This window comes from Chelon labrosus (genome assembly GCF_963514085.1).
Source record: "Chelon labrosus genome assembly, chromosome: 9".
Lineage (NCBI taxonomy): Eukaryota > Metazoa > Chordata > Actinopteri > Mugiliformes > Mugilidae > Chelon > Chelon labrosus.
Window position 1 is genome coordinate 11293264 of NC_140359.1, and position 21165 is coordinate 11314428.

General features: G+C 40.9%; 2 protein-coding genes across 4 annotated transcripts; both read left to right on the top strand.

Moving 5' to 3' along the window:
- Positions 1-14: 14 nt before the first annotated feature.
- dbnlb (drebrin-like b) lies at positions 15-9951 on the top strand. Of its 3 annotated transcripts, XM_084551867.1 has the most exons (15): positions 15-406; positions 2698-2753; positions 2987-3099; positions 3189-3263; positions 3557-3706; positions 4140-4217; positions 5310-5461; positions 5567-5621; positions 5795-5866; positions 6108-6231; positions 6488-6604; positions 7002-7076; positions 7293-7351; positions 7432-7504; positions 8626-9951. In XM_084551867.1, the coding sequence occupies exons 1-15, from the start codon at positions 324-326 to the stop codon at positions 8760-8762; spliced, it is 1419 nt and encodes a 472-aa protein (XP_084407993.1). In that variant the 5' UTR covers positions 15-323; the 3' UTR covers positions 8763-9951. The 3 variants fall into 3 exon arrangements, with proteins under 3 accessions (XP_084407993.1, XP_084407995.1, XP_084407994.1); XM_084551868.1 differs by lacking the exon at positions 6488-6604 and having other exon boundaries at positions 146-406; XM_084551869.1 differs by lacking the exons at positions 6488-6604; positions 7002-7076 and having other exon boundaries at positions 144-406.
- Positions 9952-12230: 2279 nt separating this feature from the next.
- arid5a (AT-rich interactive domain 5A) lies at positions 12231-19898 on the top strand. Its single transcript, XM_084551248.1, has 7 exons — positions 12231-13223; positions 14435-14505; positions 16646-16814; positions 16910-16962; positions 17665-17762; positions 17846-18005; positions 18113-19898. Exons 1-7 carry the CDS (start codon positions 13103-13105, stop codon positions 19286-19288), a joined length of 1848 nt encoding a protein of 615 aa, XP_084407374.1. The 5' UTR covers positions 12231-13102; the 3' UTR covers positions 19289-19898.
- Positions 19899-21165: the final 1267 nt, after the last annotated feature.

Here is a 21165-nt window from a genome sequence, read left to right on the forward strand (position 1 = left end):
TGCGGTGCTAAAAAAAAATAATAGTCGCACAGAGAAATATTTTACTATTCTCACTTTCATTAAATAATAAATTGAGATGTCTTAACGATTACTATGAACTAGAACTGGATTAGTTCATATTAAGAATGTAGACACGTTAAAATCGCACAAGGTATCCGCTCACTCGGACTGTCTCGCTGTGCTACATGGAGGGCACCCTGGCTAAAACGTAGCCGCTAGCTGAACTAGCTTTCCACAGTTGAAAGTCAGCATCACTCGCCACTCCTCCCAATAGGAAGGGCGCATCCCGGATAGCTAGCTGGCTAGCTGTACTCAGCAAAACGATGGCAGTTAACCTCAGCAAAAATGGCCCTGCGTTAACAGCTGCATATAAAGAAGTGGTAGATGAAAAATCCAACACCAACTGGTAAGGAGCAACATTTTGAAAGCACTGCTAGCTCTTTATAGGACAGGTTGTTAGCTACGTTGTTGGCTAGCTTTGAGCCAGTCGTCAAGTAAGTTAACCCCAACCTTACGTTGAATAAACTTAACATGTAACCCTGAATTAATGTTTGCATTTTACCCACATCAGAGCATTTTGTAGAAGCGTTAGCGTTAGTTTTAATTCAGCCTTGTTGGTATGAGAGTTTATTGTTCTCATGGTGATTGTCAGTCTGGTGTCCGTTAACGTTAATCATAAGCTAACAATAACAGCTAGTAACACTGTTAATTAGCGTGCAGCCTGAAGCGCAGACCAAAATACTTACTTCGTGTGTATTTTTATTTTTGGTTAACTGAAATCATTCAAGTGAATGGGGTAAGTTGGGACCCACCTCACCCACTTCCGGGTGAGACATCAGAAGTTAAACATATCTAACAAATCTAAGAACTTCCTCTTCCTCTTGGTTAGCTACCATTGCAGGAGTGTGAGCGCCTTACGTTTATAACCTGTTGATGGTGGCTGTGGTATTTAATGACGACCTGATTTAATTAATCCCAGGGAGGAGGTGTTCAGGGAGTCCTTCTGGCTCAGTGCTCACTCTGGAAATATGTCTCAGTTAAAGGCATTCAAGAGCCACCACATACTAACTCAGCAACTTGCACTTTTTTTTTTTCCTGAAGTTGTGCTCAGCAGAAAAATAAAATTAGAATAAAGAAGTGATCTTGTATTGGCAAGTTTCAAAGTGAGCAAGTACCACCTAGAAAGAGACCAAGTACTAAACGTACTGTATTGATCAGAAGCCTTATTAAAGCCACAGTGAATTGGACACAGTGGCTTGTATTACACCATATTTACAATGTGTTTGTTTGGGCTGAAGCTCGGTCATATGTGGTTGATCTGTCTTTTGTTGACTACTGAACTTTTGCTAATTCGTAAATGCAGCTAAGGCAGTTTGCAAACAGGGACAGAAAAGCCTCGTCATATATTTGTAGGACTGTCAGTTGAATGAAATATTCAGTTGCAAATCAATCACAAATTGTTTCTGTTCTAAAAGTTTTTAATACTCTTGTCAACATAAGAGTGGACTCGTATGCTTGCTTTATCCAAATGTATGTTATTATTGGAACAGGCCATAACTATGGCAAATACTGCCCAGATTACGCTCCAGATTAACCTCAGAGGTACTAATGCTCAACAGGTACGCTACCACAACAATGCAAACTGTCCAGCATGGTTTGCCTTTGGCGAGGGAGAGAAGGGCTCTTTGCATTAGCGGTGCGCTTGGCCCGCAGTGGTGTGTTTGATAGTTAACACACTCCGGAGATAACTCTGTTCACAGTAAATGCAAATAACGTTGGTCTTGTCGAGAGAACCGCGCGGCAGTCGGTTGAAGCTGACCTTGCCGTTAAAAAGAGACTTTTCTTTATCCATTTCTGCTCAAGGGGGTTTGTTTCTGCTTCATTACTGCTGCATCGCTTCCTGATTTTCTCGAAACTACGGGTCGGCCAAGGGTCACAATCACAGACTGTGCGTGTGTTAATCATGGGAAAAATGAATTTGTGGCATTAAAAGCAATTTGTTTAAATTCATTATTACCACTGAATACAGTCATTTAAAGTAGAATACTAAACCTCTTTAAACGATTCAATTCATAGGTTAAATTACAATTTATTTTCCAACATGCCTAAACCTGGTAAAATACTGCTTTGATCAGTTGTCTTATTTTTGTCGTGTCCTTTGCTGTCATTAAACATAGTACAGTGAAATTCTGTTTCCCTACCCTCTAGTCATCCACGAAGTTGATTCATTCATTCAAGTGCTTGTCAGCAGAATCTTTTGATTAATATGACTGTGAAATATTTTTTTGGCCCATGAGTAACCCTGAAAACTACTTGAGCAATCCTGACATCAAGAAGATAAGACTGCATGTCCACTTAAAGAGCACAGAAGTGCCTCTGTGCTAATGGAAATCATGGATTTCCTACAGGAAAGGGATTCAGCTTAAGAAGTCCTTACTGGTGATGTTTACAGGAACACCACCTGTAAAGATAACGGACATGGCTCGTTTAAAAGAGGATTAAAACTGCAAACATATTTACACTTCACCATCCTACTTCCTCTGTGAAATGTATCTTGTGTAACAAAAAAGGGGATGCTTTAAATAAGTTCAGAAAATATCCCGTGTTTAGTGTGAAATGACTTTCACCGACTCTTCTTTCTGTGTGATCTGTTTTCATCCAGTGTTATGATAATCCTTAATCTGGTGTTTTCTGCAGGTGCTTGTTCACCTACGAGGGGAACAGTAATGATATTCGCCTGGCAGAAAAGGGGGGTGAGTAACTCAGTGGATATTGTTATCGCCCTTTTTATGATCCTAACATGATATTATCAAATGCGTGCAGGAATTTCATTGTCAGCATGCAGTTGCGGTACTGGAATATAGGCACAAAAGGATTGCTTGGCTCTGCTCTCTCACCCCATCATTTGCAAGAGGGAAAAAATGTCCACGGTTACACAACGAAACCACAGTAACCCTTTGACTTTTCCACAATGTTTGTGTATCAGATGAAGGCCTGGAGGAGTTGGTGGAGGAACTTAACAGTGGAAAAGTGATGTACGCTTTCTGCCGGGTCCAGGATCCAAATTCGGGTCTGCCTAAATATGTCCTCATCAACTGGGTTAGTAGAGTCTGCTAATGTACGCCCATATGTTTGTCCTCTTTGTAGTGGCTTCCATTGACCCTGTAGATTAATTATTTGTGTTTCAGACTGGAGAAGGTGTAAAGGATGCCAGGAAGGGAATATGTGCAAATCATGTCAGCTCCATGGCCAATTTCCTTAAGGTAAAAATAAGCATTTGAGTGTCTATTTTTAGTCTGTTTATGTTTACAGAACTGCTCTTTTGCATCTTAATAATGTATTTACAGCTTAGAATTAAGAGAAGAGCTTACAGCGCACTGTTAGCATTGTTTTAATAGTGCAGTAGCTTTGTTGAGTTATTTTAGTCATATCATACCTGTGAGCAGTACATACAGTAAACTGGGCGGTGCATGTATAAACAAAGATAAAAACCGTAGGTGTTTCCCTGATGGTCTGTGAACTAAATGAAAGGATTGTTTCTTTCTTACTGTTCCAGGGAGCCCATGTAACGATAAACGCCAGAGCAGAGGAGGACGTGGAGCCCGATGCGATCATGCAAAAGGTGGCTAAAGCCTCGGGAGCCAACTACAGTTTCCACAAAGAAGCTTCCAGCCGCTTCCAGGACAGCGGACCCCAGGGGCCTGTGGTATGCACTTGATGATAAGCAGTGGGCTAGGTCTTAACCAGGCTCCTTAATCACAAAACATGGGCACATTCAAAATGTTTTTTTTTTTTTGTTTTTTTATGAACTTCCATTTACAACAGGCATTACTGCCTGGAAATAAAAAATGCTGACCTTCTTGAATGTCACTTTTTTCTTCCATGTTTTATGTCAGTTAATAGCTCACATCTTAGGTGATGAACATGAAACACTATAAACAGTATATTAGATGCTTTACTTGCTAATGTTTCAACAATATATAAGGACAGGAGAGAATACAAATCAGACATTTTATTTTCATTAAAGTATTACTGAAACTGTTTGGTTGGGACACTACATCATTGTTTGTTCTCTCACAATGTAGAACTGTGCTGTTAGGTTTACAAAATCATATTACATAAGATTTTTCTTCTTGCAGGGTTCAGTGTACCAGAAAACCAACGCCATGTCAGAAATCAGAAAGACCAACAAAGACAACTTCTGGGCACAGGCAGAGGTACGAACATGAACTTGCATTAGGCTAATACTTAATAGACTTGAGATGGGCCCAGACTACAGGAGTTTTAAAATCCCAGACTTTGAAATTGGATTGAATCACACACTTGAGGAGAATCTTCACAGATATTCTTCTCTTGAATCTCTAAACTTGCACACACTAGATGATATTACTTAGATTACTGTGCAACACCAGAGAGACTGTGGTGCAACAACCTTTTGAGAACCTACTGAGCCACTCAACTTGATATACCTTGGTAATAATGCTCGGTAATAACCAAGCAGAAAGCTAAACAAGTGTGGGTGAAGAATTGAGGAGACGTGGTCAACACACAGTGTCTGTTCTTCAGAGAGACCTGGAGGAGAGGTTTTACCTGTCAGTCGTAATACCTGTCAACACCAGTGTGCTTGCTAACGTTAGCCTCAGGCACCACTTTGTTTGCCGTTGCTTGACGCCGCTAGCTACAATGTGTCCTCGTAGACATGTCTCTACTGACGTGATCATCCAGATTTTGAATGCTAAATGCCAACATGTCCAATATTAATTGGTGTGATTGAAGAGGTTTAAGAGCGGATCTGTAAACATTAACGGATAATCTAGAGCTAAGTCTGGACAGGATTTCTCCTCAGGTTCTCGGGAGGGATTAATCCAAAGATAAACTCCTGAGCCCATCATTATGCTGACTAACACAATGTGAAGAGTGTCTTTAGCATCCCTAAAATATTTTCATGCGTGATGTTTTTGAATAATTTTGAATCGCTGACTCATCGAAAGTGCCAGAACTCCCTGAAACAGAGTTTACTGTTTAAAAATATTGAACGCGCATCGCCGTTTCTCTTAAACTCTTATGAGAAAAACACAAGGCATGCAGTTTTTTTTATCCATCCAAAATGTAGCCATACTCAGCGAAAGCTTTGGTGTAACTTGGTCCTGTGTTTGCAGTTTTGGATCATCTTCATGCTTGTCACAGATCCACCCAGAAAACAGTCCTCATTGTATTGCAGTTTTCTTCAGCTGTAGCCAAATCAAATTTAATGATATTTGCGAAATACTAAATGCAAGACTGACGTTGGTGGGCTGTTTGGCTTCCAGAAAGAAGAGGAGAAACGCCGGCAGGAGGAGCGGCGCAAGGCGGACGAGGAGCGCCAGCATCTGGAAAGGGAGAGGAAAGACAGAGAGGTCAAGGAGGCAGCACTGAGGGAGAAAAAGGATAAGGAGAGGGCCTCTCAAATCGAGCAACAAAAGTAGGTCACAACTGAAGGGAAACGTACACTGCTTATGACCGGTTTGCAATTGCAGCCGTTGAAAGGCTCAAATTTCATTTCCTCTGTCTTCTAAATGTTTATTAGGAAGTATCAGGAGAAGCAGGAAGCTGACAGTAGAGAGCAAGAGAAACAACGCTGGGTGAGTGCCTCATTGTCAACATTATGCTGTGAGTAAATCAGTTTAAGCTGACCGTTGCTGAAACGAGTGCACACGTGAATTATGGGAAGTTTGGCTAGCACACATCTTGTAAACACTTAAGTCAGGAAGGTAGCAAATGTCAGCAGTGCCAACATTCATATCAACATCATCAGGAGGAGCAGGAGCAGAACCAGGCACCCCAGGGGAAAGCAGTCAGGAGAGGTGAATCTGTGGAGAAGGCCAATGTGAGTTCCCCTTCCTGAAAGCACTCTCTGCCCATTAATCTACTTCCTTCTTTCTTTCTATTTTCAAGACAAGCCTGCATCTCTTTCTAATCAAATGGGACTCCTTTGAAGCTCAGTGGAACATAAATCTTCCAATCTTTGCATCGCACAACATCTTTCCAATATATGCAGTTAGAGTGTTTTTAATAATAACCTGTATTTGATCATTTTTGTGCATATTAATTCTATTTATCATTTCTAGGAGGCTGCTTCTCTCATCTCTCAACGTGCCATGAACCCCAGAGACATGTTCAAGCAGAGAGAGAGGGGAATGACTCCCAGTGACTCAGATGTCCCCCCTGCCGCCCCGGCTAGCCCCCAGCCAGGTATCACCCCGCTGTAAACCATGACTTCTTCATAAAAATGCTTTAAATGTCTATGTCTCTCCTGCATTTCTGCAAAGCACTCTTAGCCTCTCTCTGCGGTAGTGGTACGTAGCTGGTGAATGCTGTCTCCCACAGTTGTCTCATAGTCATAGTTAACACTGTCTCCATTACACTGTCTTTCCTTCTGCTCAGCCGGTCGGCTCATTGAGTACTCTCGTTCATTTTCTTGCACGGTTCAATGTGTGTCTCTGCTCAGGGCGCCTTCAAAGCCCTTTTCTGTCTAAGCAAGTGTATGAATCTGAGCCAGCCAGCTCACCTCAGCGCCAAGCTTCTCCTGTGCCAGCAGGCTCCGCCTCTCCTGTTCGTGCCACAGGTGTGAGCTTTACACACACACACACACACACACACACACACACACACACACACACACACATACACACGAAGAACACGTATACTATATATTGGGTGTCAGATTCACACGTAACATTCACACGTAACAAACACTCAGTGTTTCATTTCTTATTGTCGCTCTGATGTGTCATCATCTGCGTGTTCTGCATAATCTTTAATCTCATCATGAGTCATGCTTCCATTCAGTTTCTGTTTTCTTAAGAATTTTCTTGTTATTGCTTGACTGAATCGTACCAAGAAGGCTGTAAGCCTTTCTTTGGCAGTAGTGGTGGTGGTGGTCGTGGTATTATGCCTGTGTGGACTTGTGATGGTGTTCCCCTGTGTACATGCATGTCTGTGCTTGTGTTTTGGGTGATAAGAGCCTGATGTGGATGATGGACAGTCCAGGTGTGAGTATGATGAGCAGGAGGCAGCACCCCAAGAGGAGCGGAAAGGTGGGGCTTTTTTTCCCATGTACCAGCCTCAGTGTTAACCCTTTTTGTTATATCAGTTCCCTAAAACCCTTCCATCTGCTTCAATGTAAAAATGTTGTACACAGTGCAAGAATGCGTTATTCTATTCAGACAAACTGTGGTGTTGCTGCCACCTGCTGGTGGAATAACAGTTTGGCTCTCACACACAGTTGTACTCATTACAATCTATTTTTCCAGAGGAGGCACCGGCTCCCAACTCACACGTCCAAGAGACGGCTTCCGAAGAGCCCGCTCAGGTGGGTGTTTACTTAACTTATCAGGACACTATTCTTCAAATAAATAAATGAATCTGCAGCGTAACCTCATTACTCCCCAGGTGGATGATGCAACTATTGAAGAGACACCAGAACGAGGCACCTGTGCCCGAGCCTTGTATGACTACCAGGCTGGTGAGTTTTGTTTTTTTTTTTCAGTTTTTTTTTTTTCAGTTTTTTCATAAGTTGAACCCACATGTTTTAGCTTGGACTTTGTTCCACCTTCACAAACTGAAAGACTGCACTCATATGCAAACTCACAACTACAAACATTTCCAGCTACTGTCAGCTCCATCGCTCCAGTGCCAGTTATTGTCTGCACTTTCATGTACCAGCAACTTTCCATCATTTGAATCTTAATCATATCTAAAACGAGGCTGAAACAGAGCTCACGGACTACTTTAAGGTTTCTTGAAGACATTTCACCACTCATCTAAGTGGTTTCTTCAGTTAAACTGAACTAATACATTGATAATACACCTGTCACATTTGCTTTATTTTTTTGGTTTATTATGTGTTTTTGACGTTTGTTACACAGTAAACGGCAAAGAGGCCGACATGAGACATGTGGTAAGAGAGGGATCCCCTTTGAGAAAGGCAAAACGGGTCCCTTGAGGGAATCAAGCTATGGACTTTGCGGTTATGTGGCTGTAACCATTCAGCTATGAGGGCGCTTCATACTTTTTCTTTTTTGCATGTGCACCAACTTCAACCAGTTTTTTATTATAGCAGCGGATGCAGTGGAGAGTGACAAAAAAGGGGATGTGGGGGTAGGGAGGTTGAAAATTTTGCTCTCTCAAAAAAATTACAAAATTGGGCACGGACTTGTTTTACTGCATTTTTGATAAGCCCCAAGCTCACTGGCGAAACATAAAAACATATTACGTTTCCTGCAGGAAATATTTCCCATAATAGCAGGAAACGCTTGGTTTGAATTTGCAGCAATCTCTAAACCCATCAGCTGGTGATTTGGCATTCTGCATTCATAGCCAGGTTTCTGATTTTAGAGGCAGCATTAGCAGTAACTTTGTTCAGCATTTTTTCTATGAAACTCGCCACAGTTAGTTTGTAAGAATGAAAACGTAGAAATACGGCTGTGCTCTAACCGGTAGGCCATAGTCATTCTGTGACGGTGACTCAACAGACATTTGTTTAAATAAAATAATCTGTGATTCACTTTAAATAGGTGTCAGGGAATGTTTGACGAAACCTAACCCTGCTCATGTTTACGAGACCCTGCTCTCCTTCTCTTTCAGCGGACGACACTGAGATCTCTTTCGACCCCGACGACATCATCACCGGGATCGAGATGATAGACGAAGGCTGGTGGCGAGGCTACGGGCCAGACGGCCGTTTTGGAATGTTCCCTGCCAATTACGTGGAACTCATCTAGACCAGCACACACACACACACACACACACACACACACACACACACACACACACACACACACACACACACACACACACACACACACCACCTCCCCCCTCAGATCATCTTAGTGCAGGCACAGAGGACATCTGCAGTTTAAAGTCAGTCCTCACACACAAGAGATCAGACTGAATGGAGCATATGAGCCTCCACCTCATGGACCAACATGAAAGGTAACCGTGGCCCAGAAGCTTTTGAAGCTTCTCATTTCAAGAAAGCAATTCTATTAAATTGTTGATGTTGTAAGCAACTGATGGCATAGTCTTTGTGAAGACCGAACCCCCCCCAGCCCCCAAAGTGAACGTGATCAGTCCTAAAATCAGTTGTGAGCATTGACAGCACTTCTGTTTCACATTCCTTACAAAGTGGCTTCAGTTCTTTTTCAGGTATGATTTAGTTTAATTGTAGCAATTCCTAGTGTCCATTTCAGGACAAAAAAAAAGAAAATAAGAAATCAAAGATGGTACCAGCTACAGAACCTTTTGCCTTGTTTTTGCCTTTCTTTACCGGCAGACTGAATTACCCTTTTTTTTGTTTTGTGAAAGACACGTAACATCCTGTGTGAATTTCAAACCTGTACTGATCTGACTGTGATTGAAATGAGAATATAAAAGAAAACAAACAAAAAAAAAAAGCTGGTGATGTTTGCTGTGATAGACTTTATTATTTGAATGCTTAAAATGGTTAAGATCCTTTTAACTGTGACTAAATAACTATTTTCATTTCAAGTCCTTCCTCATTTGAACCGCATCATTTCAACATATTTAAATTTTCAAGGATGAGCTGCAAAGAGTCAAAGGCAAGTCGGCATTATTTTACATTTTCTTTGGCTCTTGATGGACTGATGTTGACCTCTGATAACTGATGTCTGTTTTTTTTTTTTTGGTGCCATAATCAGGGCGTGTGAAGGAAATTAGTGGCATTTTAATTTGACATTTGAACCGCTTGATAGCAGAATTTATGCAAGTTCTCTGTTTTCATCATGGAACACAATTTTCCTCCTGAAACTTCGGGGTCAGTTGACAAAAAGAAAAATCAATTGATCACGAACACAAAGGGGTGTCATGTTTCCACTGCATCGTTGGTGTTTGTTTTTCCCAGAGTCTATTGTAATGCACATTCTTCATAATAAAAGAAACAATCAAGCTGCACTGCCATTATTTCATTTTAGTTTTTAGTTTTTCAAATACATTCAGGATGTCATAGGTTGCACACGCTATAGAAAAAGCTTGAAATAACAGAAAACTTGAGGGATTTTCAGAGGTTTAACAGGAACTCAGATGTATACACACGTTCATTATGTGCTCTACAGTTAGTTTCCTGGAATGAGGCACCAGCTGGGGAATTCACCTCTAATGCATAGGTTTCATTTTCACATGAAAATCAGATTTTACTTCTCCCACATCTTTCACTTAAATCATTGTTCAGGTGAAGGAGAAGCAAATAATTAACTTTATTGTTTTAATATCGCGAGAAACTGGAAAAGCAACACGTTGTTGGCGTCATCTTAGCTCTGCTGCTTTTACCGTTTTCACATTTAAATCTTTTGATGTACATGCGTGGTTTCTCTCTCAGACTTCGAGGCTGATTTACCTCTGATCGGATGCCTGTTTCGTGACTTTGCCTCGTGCCAAATCTTAGCTTATATTGCAGCTCATATTTTAACTGAAACTTCTCTAATGTACATTAATATTAGCTTGTTCAGATATTAATCATGTAGTGTAGTTTCAGGTTAATTTCCACGTACGCCTACACAGTCTATAAATACAAAAAAATATTAGCCCACACAATTAAAACTTTACCCGCTTTATAAGTATTATTTGTATTTACAAATCCTCGTACTCATACCTGGAAAACCACTGTTTGTAACCCAGCTGTTGACGTTATTATTTTTTTTTTTTTTTAGTTTGCCTGTTTGCAGATGGTTCCCAGGATAGTGAGTCACTTCAGACAGGAAATCTTTTCTGTGTTGGAATCGCAATATTCTCTCCACATGTTCTCATTTACATTGTGCTACCCTCATCTCAACCTCATATGTTTATGACAGTGAAAGTCTGAAATGAATAGCTGGGGATTTTCTCAAACTTACAACTGATGTTTTTTTTTGTTTTTTTTTGCTCATCGTCTCCACATTTGTTTTTTTAGCTGCTGCAGAACATAGAAACACTCACAAAGAGTTCAGAAAATCATATTGCCACAGTTACATGGTATTAAGATTCATTTCCTATAAAGCCTCACGGGTGGCATAAACTAGTAGAGGTTCCAGTCACCCAGCACATAATGTCCGCAAGTTGCTTTTTTAGATTTTCAGTCTTGCTGTGTATCAGAAATGTAATCTAGATTCACATAACGGGTTCTTGTTGATCTCTTTTAATCAGTTCAGTCTGAGTCAGTTCATGCTTGGTGGGAGCAGTGGGAAAATGAACGCTTAAATAATTCCTTCCATCGTCGCACAGAGCTTTGCTCATCATCTCAAAAATGTTTTCGAAAAGGTGCAGCACAAACTTGTTTTGTATCTTAGACGAAAGAAGAAAAAAAAAAATCCCTCTGAGATTTGGGCAGTTTGTCGATATTTGGTTATTTTGACATTTAAATGTTAATCACCTGTTGAAATGTCATTCTCTATCCGCAACAGATGGAGGAATAGGGCACCCCCCTTTTTAAACAGATCAAAAACATGCGGAGGAAATGTGGATAGTGTCAAGTGCAGCTTCGATACTCTTGACTGTTTTTAATCACGAGATCTGTATGGGTTTGCTAAGGCTGAGACGGCTGAAGGAAAATGGAGGGAAAAGATTGACCTTGTGACAGTGACTTCAAAATGCACAACCTGAGGAAATTTACTCAAACGCTTACTAAAGTTACTGGCATGAGTCCACAGGCAGCAGAAAGACAACTCCCTCGTGACTCATGACTGGTAGTAAGGAAAACGATGACCGTTTTTTGTCATCTTGGCGCCCGTCTCTAGTGGGAAAGTCTGCTTCTGCATTGTCCTTGGCGTTTTATTTTTAACCAATATCTCTCGGCTATGGTCAGTAGAAACCATTTTTAAAGAAGTAGCACATTCCCTCTTCCTTAAAATGTGAAGCTCTTAAAGCAATGCAGCGGCCTGCCAGTCTCCAAAGACTGCCCATTTATGTGAGCCGCGCTCGCTCAGGTATTAGCTGCTGTGAGCTACAACTACACGCACATGGACCGAGACTAGACGTCTGAATTGCTTTGACGTGATGCAATCCCAGATCAGCGCTATGATCACTGAACACGAAGCAATGCAACTTAAAGTTACATCATCCTGAAATAAAAATCCTCTTTCTCACCATGTAGAATTAATCCCGTAGACTCATTTGAATGTGGTCTACCTGTGTAGTGCTTTAAATATCATCCTTACATATTTTTGAGTTCAAGATGCAAATCCACTGTGACAGTTAATGATATACATTTTGGTAAAACAGGAAATGCAGGAAATGTCTCCCACACACACACACATTTCTACATGCATCGTGGAAACTGAATATTCTGGCTGAACAGTGTGGATGGACTTTTAGTAGCACCGGTGCCACAGGTGTGTGTTTGCGTCAGTCGTGGAGGAGCCGACTTGTCCGGCGTTGTCCTTCATGAAATGTTTGATTCCTGCTCAGGCATGCAGTAAGTGTGGGCTTCCTTTATTTGAGAATATATTTTATGGTATTATCAAGTTAGTAATGTTGACATCCAGGAAATGTCATTCCTACAGTTAGGGGCCCTCAAAGCTTTATCTGGACATCGGTTAAATGTTTCTTTCACTTCCCCAAATGTGACAATTTTGCTGATTTGAGTCCAGCCTGTGGACTGAAGGTGATCATGCTTTTTATCATGTGTTAGGTTTGGTTTCATCTTTCAAATAAACAGCATCTGCACACGTTCAAAGCTGTTTTTAACACAGTCTTAATATCATGTCGTTTTATTGTGACATGAAAACATTGAATTTGACTTTTAACAGTCATCTCTTGTTTCTTATGTACATAATAATCTGCAGTGACACGCACACACGCTATCAGAAATGCCATTAAATTTCCATATGTGTTGATGACACTGTGAATATAAGAGCAATTTAATCCTCCTCACAAACAAACAGCACTGTTAGGTTTATTGCACCAGACTCTGTTCAAACGGCGCATCTAGTCGCAGGATTTAAATACAGCTGCCGTTGACTGAAAATCAGGAGATGAAACAGAAAGAACAGATATTGAGCGAAGCGAGGAAGGAGAAGAAAAAAAAACTCAGTTTCCCAGCCTCATCTGCTGTGGTGCGATCAGCCGACCAATGAAACTGTCCTGTGGAGACACCTTCCTATTTCGTGGTGTCAAGTTGAAGAGAGCGTCACTTGAATTACTGTCACAAAACACAGTGAGGCCAGAGACTAGAAGACAGCTTCTGGAAATGGGTGAGCGTTACCTTTATCTTGATTAAACCCTGATACGATTCATTTTTCATCTTTTACGTATTCAGTACCACAAGTTTAACACTGTGTCATTTTAGTTAACTGAATTTTAACTGATTTTGTTCAATGTTAGGACTTTGAATTGTATTGTTTATGCAGTATATGTGAACTTGTTTCTAGTCTGCTATTGTTAAAGTAGATTATTTTGTAAGAGAAGCAAACTATTTGTTGTCGATTTCAAGAAAAGGGGATTCAATTTTACGGTGCACTCTAAAGTACCAATATTACTCTATCACAATCATGAGACTGAGATCAATATCTGGTTGAGGACACCACTGCAAACGCACGTTTTAAAGTTAAATACCCGTAAAGAGTCGGCAGTGCGTGTCTGAAACTATATATATCAAAAATATTTCTTAAACACAAAATGGAGAAGTTACTGGGGCTGCTGAAAGCAGAATTAAAGGTTCAAGCCGCAGCACAGGAAATAAGTGATCTCAAAAGAGAAGCATATTGGTTTTGCACAAAAATGATATCACTGTGGGAGGAGGGCTACGAGGTACAGAGCTGACGAGTTGTGAAGAACATTTCATTCTCAGAATTGCATTTCAGTCCCAGGTTTATGATTCATTTTTTCAGTTTTCCCTTTAGACATGTGTATATGTATAAGTACATATAGAAAAAGAGATGTATATATTTATATGCTAAAGTCTTTTAGATATATAATAAATGTAAACATAAGCAACATTATAACAGTGCTCATCTGTCCTCATGCTAGTTTAACTGTAGTGTATATTAGGTAATGTTGGCATTACAGTAATTGCACCTTGTTTGAGATGGTCTTAACAAATACTGTAGTTCTTGTGTTACAATATCATACAGTGCTGCATACAAGCGGTTATGTTCATGAGCAGGAAGTGGTTTTGCAACCTGTGGTTTTATATCACACTCAGATGACAATATGTTTTACAGATTGCTATTTTCCTTTTTGTGCTGATCGATCTTCTGACCATCACTGAAATTACCAGCAGTGGTGACACTTAGCTTATATATTTTTAAGAGAGTAAGGGTTTCAATTTGTTTAGACTTTGCATTGCTACATTCTCAAAATGAAGAAGTGGTTTAGGTTTCTGCGTTGAGGTTCTTTGAATTCAAATTTACATATGTATTTATGGACAAAAGTGTTAAAAGTCTCTTCCTTGTTACGTTTGAAGCTCAAGAGGACCAGAGTGAGACATCACAACAAACAGCCACCAGTGACGAAGAGAAGGGGCCAGCCAAACAGGTACCAGCCTCAGTCACTGCTGATAAAATGTCAGTTGGTCTTCTGGCAGCCTCTGGGCCGTTTCCATCAGTTACAGTTAATCAGTGACTACAAACATGACTACTCAGAATTAGTTATGTGTTGTGTTTTCATTTCCCTTTTTTAGTGGATTTGAGATAGTGGCGAAATTTTTTTTTTTGAAGTGCTGATTGTGTGTGCGTACAGTCGTCTCATCTGCGCTTATTGTGAAATGACTAACAAGGAATAAGTGATTGTGCTTTGAATTCTGAGAGGCTCTACACAAACGCACGCACATCTCGCACACCGCAATATTTCATTGCGCATAAAGAAACTGCAGGAGCGACGCCACACACAGCCACTATTCTGGTAACTGAAATGAGAGGTATAATATGAGAAACACAAATTAGCTCATCAAATTTCCAGAGCTGATGTTAGTTGAAAGCCTGGTGGTTTCTGTGGTGACTACTGGCCTGTGATAACATCAATCCAGAACGCCACTGACAATCATTGTGAGAATCGCACATCGACACAGTGACATCAACATCACCCACACGGTTTTCCAAAAAAAAGAAAAAAAATGTTACCTGTGAAAATCTGAGGGAGAGAGATTTGCAGATGAGGGGCTACAAGTATGTTTCTTATAGTGCAGACGTTTCCTGTAGGCAGTTGCTGATGCGTAAATCTTGAAGTTTTGTGAATCAGATCTGTGGCTGAAACTTAACAGGCACTCGGTGAATACCAATGAACATGTTTTGCAATTCCAAGCAAAATTCTGACACATTCACCACCTTCTCATACAGATAGATTTAGATATAGGTGCAGAATATCATTTTATTCATGAACCACAGGCAGTTCTGGGGTTGCACGTAAAGTGATTGGTAACAGATTGGCGAAATATAAAGCAGCTCATTGAGGAGTTCTTATAGATAATATAGGGTGACAGTGGAAAGTCAGTGGCTGTTAGCTGGGAACAGCAGTGTGGAGCCACATAGCTATGACTCAGTTGGGGCTATCTTGGTTAGAAGCCTGCACCTTCACTATTACTCATTTGTAGAGGTTTACTTCTCGGAACCAGGAACCACATAGAGGAACTTGATTCAATATGAAACCACCTTGAGCTGTTTTGTTTTACAATGAGTGCCACAGAAATAGCAGCTTCTATGTGTGGTGATTCAAAGTACAAATATTGACATTGTCCATTGCGGTCTCCTGTCACATCTAATCTATTGAAATTGATAGACTAAGTGGCAATGTGGGATCTCACATTTAAATATCTGGAGTGAATTCCAAAACAGTCGATTTCGCCGCAGTAACAGAGGTTAACGTCAGCGCTGTGACGTGCGAGCAGGAGCGATGTTGCGTAAAACCAGCCGCTGCCAGTCAGTCAGACCCCCACACTGCTTACTGGCTTGAGTTTGTCTTCTTTGATTAGGATATCAGGATCACGGCTAAAATACTGAAAGTGTTTCTCTTCTTAAGTTCCAGCTGTTTCATACTTCACTTCTTGAAATCTTTCAGATGATTTTAATCCTGCATGCCTTCTCTCTTTTACTTCTCTTTTCTTGAAAACCACAAATAGTGACATTGACAATTTCTTACGCCAGAGTTCTTAGCAGTCTGCACTTAATACACCCAATTTCTTAAATATCCTCTTCAGTGTTGCTGACGCCAGTTTTAGCAGAAACACATCCACCCATGTCTGTAGACATTGCAAAGCAGCGTCTATATTTAATGCTTGGTTTACAATACATATTTTCCTTTTACAAAAAAAAAATTACAAAACTTAAGTTTGTTTTTTAAAGCGACATTTGAGATACCTGTGACTGACAACTCTAGACCAAAAACCCCACAAGTCTGCTGCTTTCTCTCCAGACAGGATGTGTAGAGGTTATCTATCGAAAGTAGCGGTAAAACCCTATTCTCTGATTTTGATGTTTCATTTCAACATTTGTGTGTCATGAGATGACTTTGTGTGTCTTTTTTTCCCATCACATCATACCTTCAACTGTAAAAACATTTTTTTTTTTTTTTTTTTTTTTCTCGCATTGGTGGGCCGTAACCTGCACGATTAAAGGAGCTCTCTAAGTCATTCTGGTGCAAGACGTGTTCCTTAAATGCATCTGTTTTCTCTCATCGTTAGGCTTCCCCCTCTGTCATTGAGATTCATGACTCTACGACTGAATGTGAGGAGGAAGCGAGGCCCGGTCTAGCGCAGATGGAGGAGAAGGCATTTGTATCACGTTTGCACTCTTTTATGAAGGACAAAGGTACACCAATAGAAAGGATCCCACATCTGGGCTTTAAACAGAGTGAGTTCATTTGCTTGCTGTGTGAACACAATATTCACATGTAATTTGAAAAGAACTCAGTTCTCATGTGTGCTTTTTTTTTTTTCCACTTCCAGTTAATCTTTGGGGGATCTACAAAGCTGTTGACAAACTTGGGGGCTATGATTCAGTAAGTTATTTAACTGTTATTCATGATCCTTTAACTGAAGGCTTCACTTGCATCTCAGTGGAAAATAAGCTGTAGGTCAGGCGCTCTAATGTAGTGGTTTCTGCCACACTAGAGGACATTTCGGCTGCTGAGCTCTTCAACGTATCACTACCTGCGCTCTGTTGTCTTTGATGTCAACACTGTGGGATAAGTTCTGAGAGTGAAACTCATATTGAAATGGAACTAGAGCGGGGCTGGAGTTGACCACCGCCGCTGTCTCCCAGGGTGTAAACACAACAATATAAACCGCCTACGTATGCACAAGTTTAAAAATGAAAGTGTCGTTTCAGTACTGAAAAAGCAGCAGACGTGGCATTTAAAGGGTACCCAGCCACTACCCTTCCTCAAAGACACTTTTAGGACTTGTTCTGAACACCAGGGTCCATGATGCATGGAGAAATTAATACTGATAAGATCCAAAACGCCATCAGTTCATAACAGTTTTAACATAAAAACAGTACAAAAAGATGACATTATATAATAAATGATCACTTTATTAATGGCCCTCTAGTGGCCACAAATTAAAATTAGTAGAGGTATATTATACAACCCTTTAAAATGTGATTATTTCTAAAGGTGTCTACCTGTCGCACGTAAAAATATATTGCAACTATTATGTTCTTGAATTGAAATACATTTTAATCCCACTGTGCTGACCAACAGGTGACAGCGCGACGTCTCTGGAAGAAAGTGTATGATGAGCTAGGAGGAAGTCCAGGTAGCACCAGCGCTGCTACTTGCACTCGCAGACACTATGAGAGGTGAGGACGATCCTGTCTCCCGCCAACCTTAAGATTGGATAACACAATAAGCAGACTCTAATTCCCGAAATGTGCTGTGACAGGCTGGTTCTTCCCTTTGAGAGGCACATAAAAGGAGAGGACGACAAGCCTCTGCCTCCGAGCAAACCACGGAAGCCATACAAGAGAAATATGGATGGCAAAATGAACAAGACGGAGGGGAAGAGAAAGAGGACTCACTCAGATCGAGACATTGATCCTGAGGTAACAAATGACATCTCTGATGCAAAAAAAAGAAGATAAATCAACAGATTTCTGTTCCAGAGTTTGTATGTTTTATATCATAACATATCCGCTTTGTTGCTTTGCAGTTGCTTACCCAAAGAAGTCCAGAAGCTGCCTGCCAAAGTCACTCTGCCCTCTGGGCTGCCACATCCGACACTTACCTTCTCCCGGTCACCACATCCAGACCCTGGATTACTGCTATGCCTCCTGCAACTGGAGAGGTCATCTCTCCTCTGGAGAAAAAGAAACGAATGGCTCAGGCTAGTCTTAACTTGCCAAAAAGTCCTCAGGGCGAAGATAAAGAAAGGCCCTCTGTCATCCACTGTTCGCAGTCTCCAGCCCGGGCTTCTTCCAGCAGGAACTGCAACTCCTCTGATGGCTCCCCGCTCCCTTTATCCTCCTCCTCTTCCCGCAGCCCTTCCCCATGCTCTGTTTCATCAGAGGACGGACCAGCAGGGACTGAAGTTAAACCTGCGTCAAGTTCAAAATTGCCCCAAAACTGTTCAAAACTGAATACATCCAACTGTAGTGTGGACAGTAAGCCTGTGAACAGCAGTCAGGCTCCCAAAGACCCTACAGGACAGAATAAGGATGTTTCTCACATCAGCTCCCAAACACTGACAGCTGACTCAGTAAAAAGCCAAATTAAAGACTCAGCCTGGAAGCTGCACCACAAAGAGGCTGGCAGATGTTTTTCCCACCCTTTCACCACATTCTCTTCCCTTGGTGTGAAGCCTGGTTGGGTTCCAACTTCTACCTCAAGTTTCACCAAAGTTTATCCAAAATCTGTGCAGCTTCTGCGGCCAGCTCCTATTCGGCCAAGTTATAAAGTCCACCAGAGCAGGTTGCTTCAGCAGGATGACGCTCTGCCTTGTGGAAAGAAGGTGAACAACATGCCGCCATGGCCTTATCAGACAGAGAAGAGGGAGAAATCCAGGACAATGCTACAAAAGGCTCCTCCTGCTCAGCAGAGTCTGTCTCATTCCACTCCCAGCTTGCCAGTGTCATATGTCCTGCCGGGCTGCGATAAAACAGGGAGAGACTCTCGGCACCAACCTTCATTGCACCCTGCTTTTCTCCCCAACAGAATGAGACTACCTCAATCCCAGCTAATGTACCGTCATGTACTACCAATGAGTCCAGCACACCCTGCTCTCATTGGGCCTGCTGTTTACCCATATCCCTACACCATCCCTCTGTTAAACCCACAAACTGGATATGCCCTACCTGCCATGAATCCAATTTATCCCCACAAGCTGTGATTCTTTATATGCCATACATAGACCTTTCGATTGAAGAAGACAAACAATGAGTTTGCTGAAACAGTTTTCTATTGCTAAGTGTAGTTTTCTGAGGCTTTTTTTTGTGTGTTCTAAAAACAGTAAATGTGAACACAAAAATATATATGCTTAACTCAGAGCCATCCTACATTGGGAAACTGCAGTTAGCTGTCTGACTGTGTGGATCGTGGTCCAAAACAAACCAAATAAGTTAAATTAGAGCAGTGAAGGTTAGAGATATTTATGAGCTTAACATGTTGAGTTGTCCAAGTGCATCAAATGGGTGCACTATTTCGAAAGCATGTGGTATTTCTTTAGCTGCTATACGAGTGCCAATGCATATGTCCCTCTATGATGTAAACTGATAAAAACTATTTTTTTAGGAAAAAGCAGAAAGCAAGAAATCTTTAAGCCAAAGACTGAGAGATAAAAAACAAATTTTACAACTGTTGTGCTCAAAATGTCTGTACTTTTTTTTTTAAGAACGAATGATAAACTCTCCACTATTCTCTATTGTACTGTACTGTAAAGCCTGTTGAACATGCTACTGTATGAATGCTGTATTTACCTTGTTACATATTTTTAAATGTTGTGGGTGTCATTGTCATTGTATTTAATGAGAAAGTCAAAGCAATATTAACAAATAAACATAAAAATACTCAACCCTTTTGTCCTTCTGTTTTCAGTTGAGCAGTGTTTTGCTTTTTCAATTTACTGTAATTACAGCCAACTTTTAAGATGAACAAAATGAGTCAACGCGGCACTTTCTAATAAGCCTTCTCTCGTCTTTCAAATGCTACTTCATGTTATTTTTCAGTGTAAACTTTGGTTGTGGGCAGCTGTTGGTATCTGTTGATCTGCCTTAGCAGCTGCAATTCTCCAGGTTGAGGTTACACAACCCTGCAGGTCTGATATAGCACAGATAGTCTGCTGTGAGAGGTGGTGTGCAATGCTGTATGTCACTGTGGTGACAGTGACACTTTGGGTACAAGATAATTAGTGGTGAAAATAACAAAGAACTCTGAAGCAAGAGCAATGACTAGGAAAGAGGAAATCAGGCAAAAGTGTGGTCTGAGACAGCTGGAACAAACGAAGCAGCGCATTGCGTCTTTGTTAAATTCACCAAGGCTGAACTCAGTGTTGCCAGATTGGGCAGTTTCATGCCCAACTGGGCGATTTTGTATTTTATCTTGCCGTCGAACAAAATTTGAGTTTGCTCAGGCAAATGGCTTCGTAGTAGCCAGATGTGAGCAGTTGTGGTGGCTGGCTGCTGCAGTTTGTTGCTGTATGATTTCTATGCTTTCACTATATTAACTCTTATGTTGGACTACTCTATATACTAATCCAGATATCAGTCTTATATTTTGGGAGGTTTTATGTGGAGTTTGGCGGTTTTTGAACAGCTTTTAGTCCAGAAACCATCAGCTGTATCTTGCGACACTGGCTGAAGATCACTGTGAATGAGACAATCACATAGAAGACATGTGACATTTCTGTAGGATCATCACTACTGGTACTATTACAAGTAGGCCACTGTAAGTCATCCAGAGAGGATTCACATCACCAGGCACCCTCCAGGAGACGATATGATGCATTTAAACGGAATTTGTGAACTTGTTGTTACGACATAGGAAGTTAACAAACGTTAACATTCACTGTAAATCATGAGATGTCTGCAACTGTTGGTGTCCAAAAGCCTCACTGTGAGAAGGCTCACAGTTAAGCAAGCTAAAGTTAATGCAGGCAGTATTACTTTACTCATGCACATTATAAAATTACAAAAAAACTAAAGTACAACAACTGAATTGATATATGAAAACGCAAAAACAAAGGCCTTAACAAAGGTACAAGAATGGTAC

What these genes read in the sequence shown, in the direction of transcription:
- arid5a (XM_084551248.1), top strand. Translation starts at nt 13,103, where the DNA reads ATGAAACTGTCCTGTGGAGACACCTTCCTATTTCGTGGTGTCAAGTTG. An exon ending in AAGACAGCTTCTGGAAATGG is followed by an intron (nt 13,224 to 14,434) that starts GTGAGCGTTACC and finishes TTACGTTTGAAG; the next exon opens with CTCAAGAGGACCAGAGTGAG. An exon ending in ACATCTGGGCTTTAAACAGA is followed by an intron (nt 16,815 to 16,909) that starts GTGAGTTCATTT and finishes TTCCACTTCCAG; the next exon opens with TTAATCTTTGGGGGATCTAC.
- dbnlb (XM_084551867.1), top strand. Translation starts at nt 324, where the DNA reads ATGGCAGTTAACCTCAGCAAAAATGGCCCTGCGTTAACAGCTGCATAT. An exon ending in AATCTGTGGAGAAGGCCAAT is followed by an intron (nt 5,867 to 6,107) that starts GTGAGTTCCCCT and finishes TATCATTTCTAG; the next exon opens with GAGGCTGCTTCTCTCATCTC. An exon ending in CTCTCCTGTTCGTGCCACAG is followed by an intron (nt 6,605 to 7,001) that starts GTGTGAGCTTTA and finishes TTGGGTGATAAG; the next exon opens with AGCCTGATGTGGATGATGGA.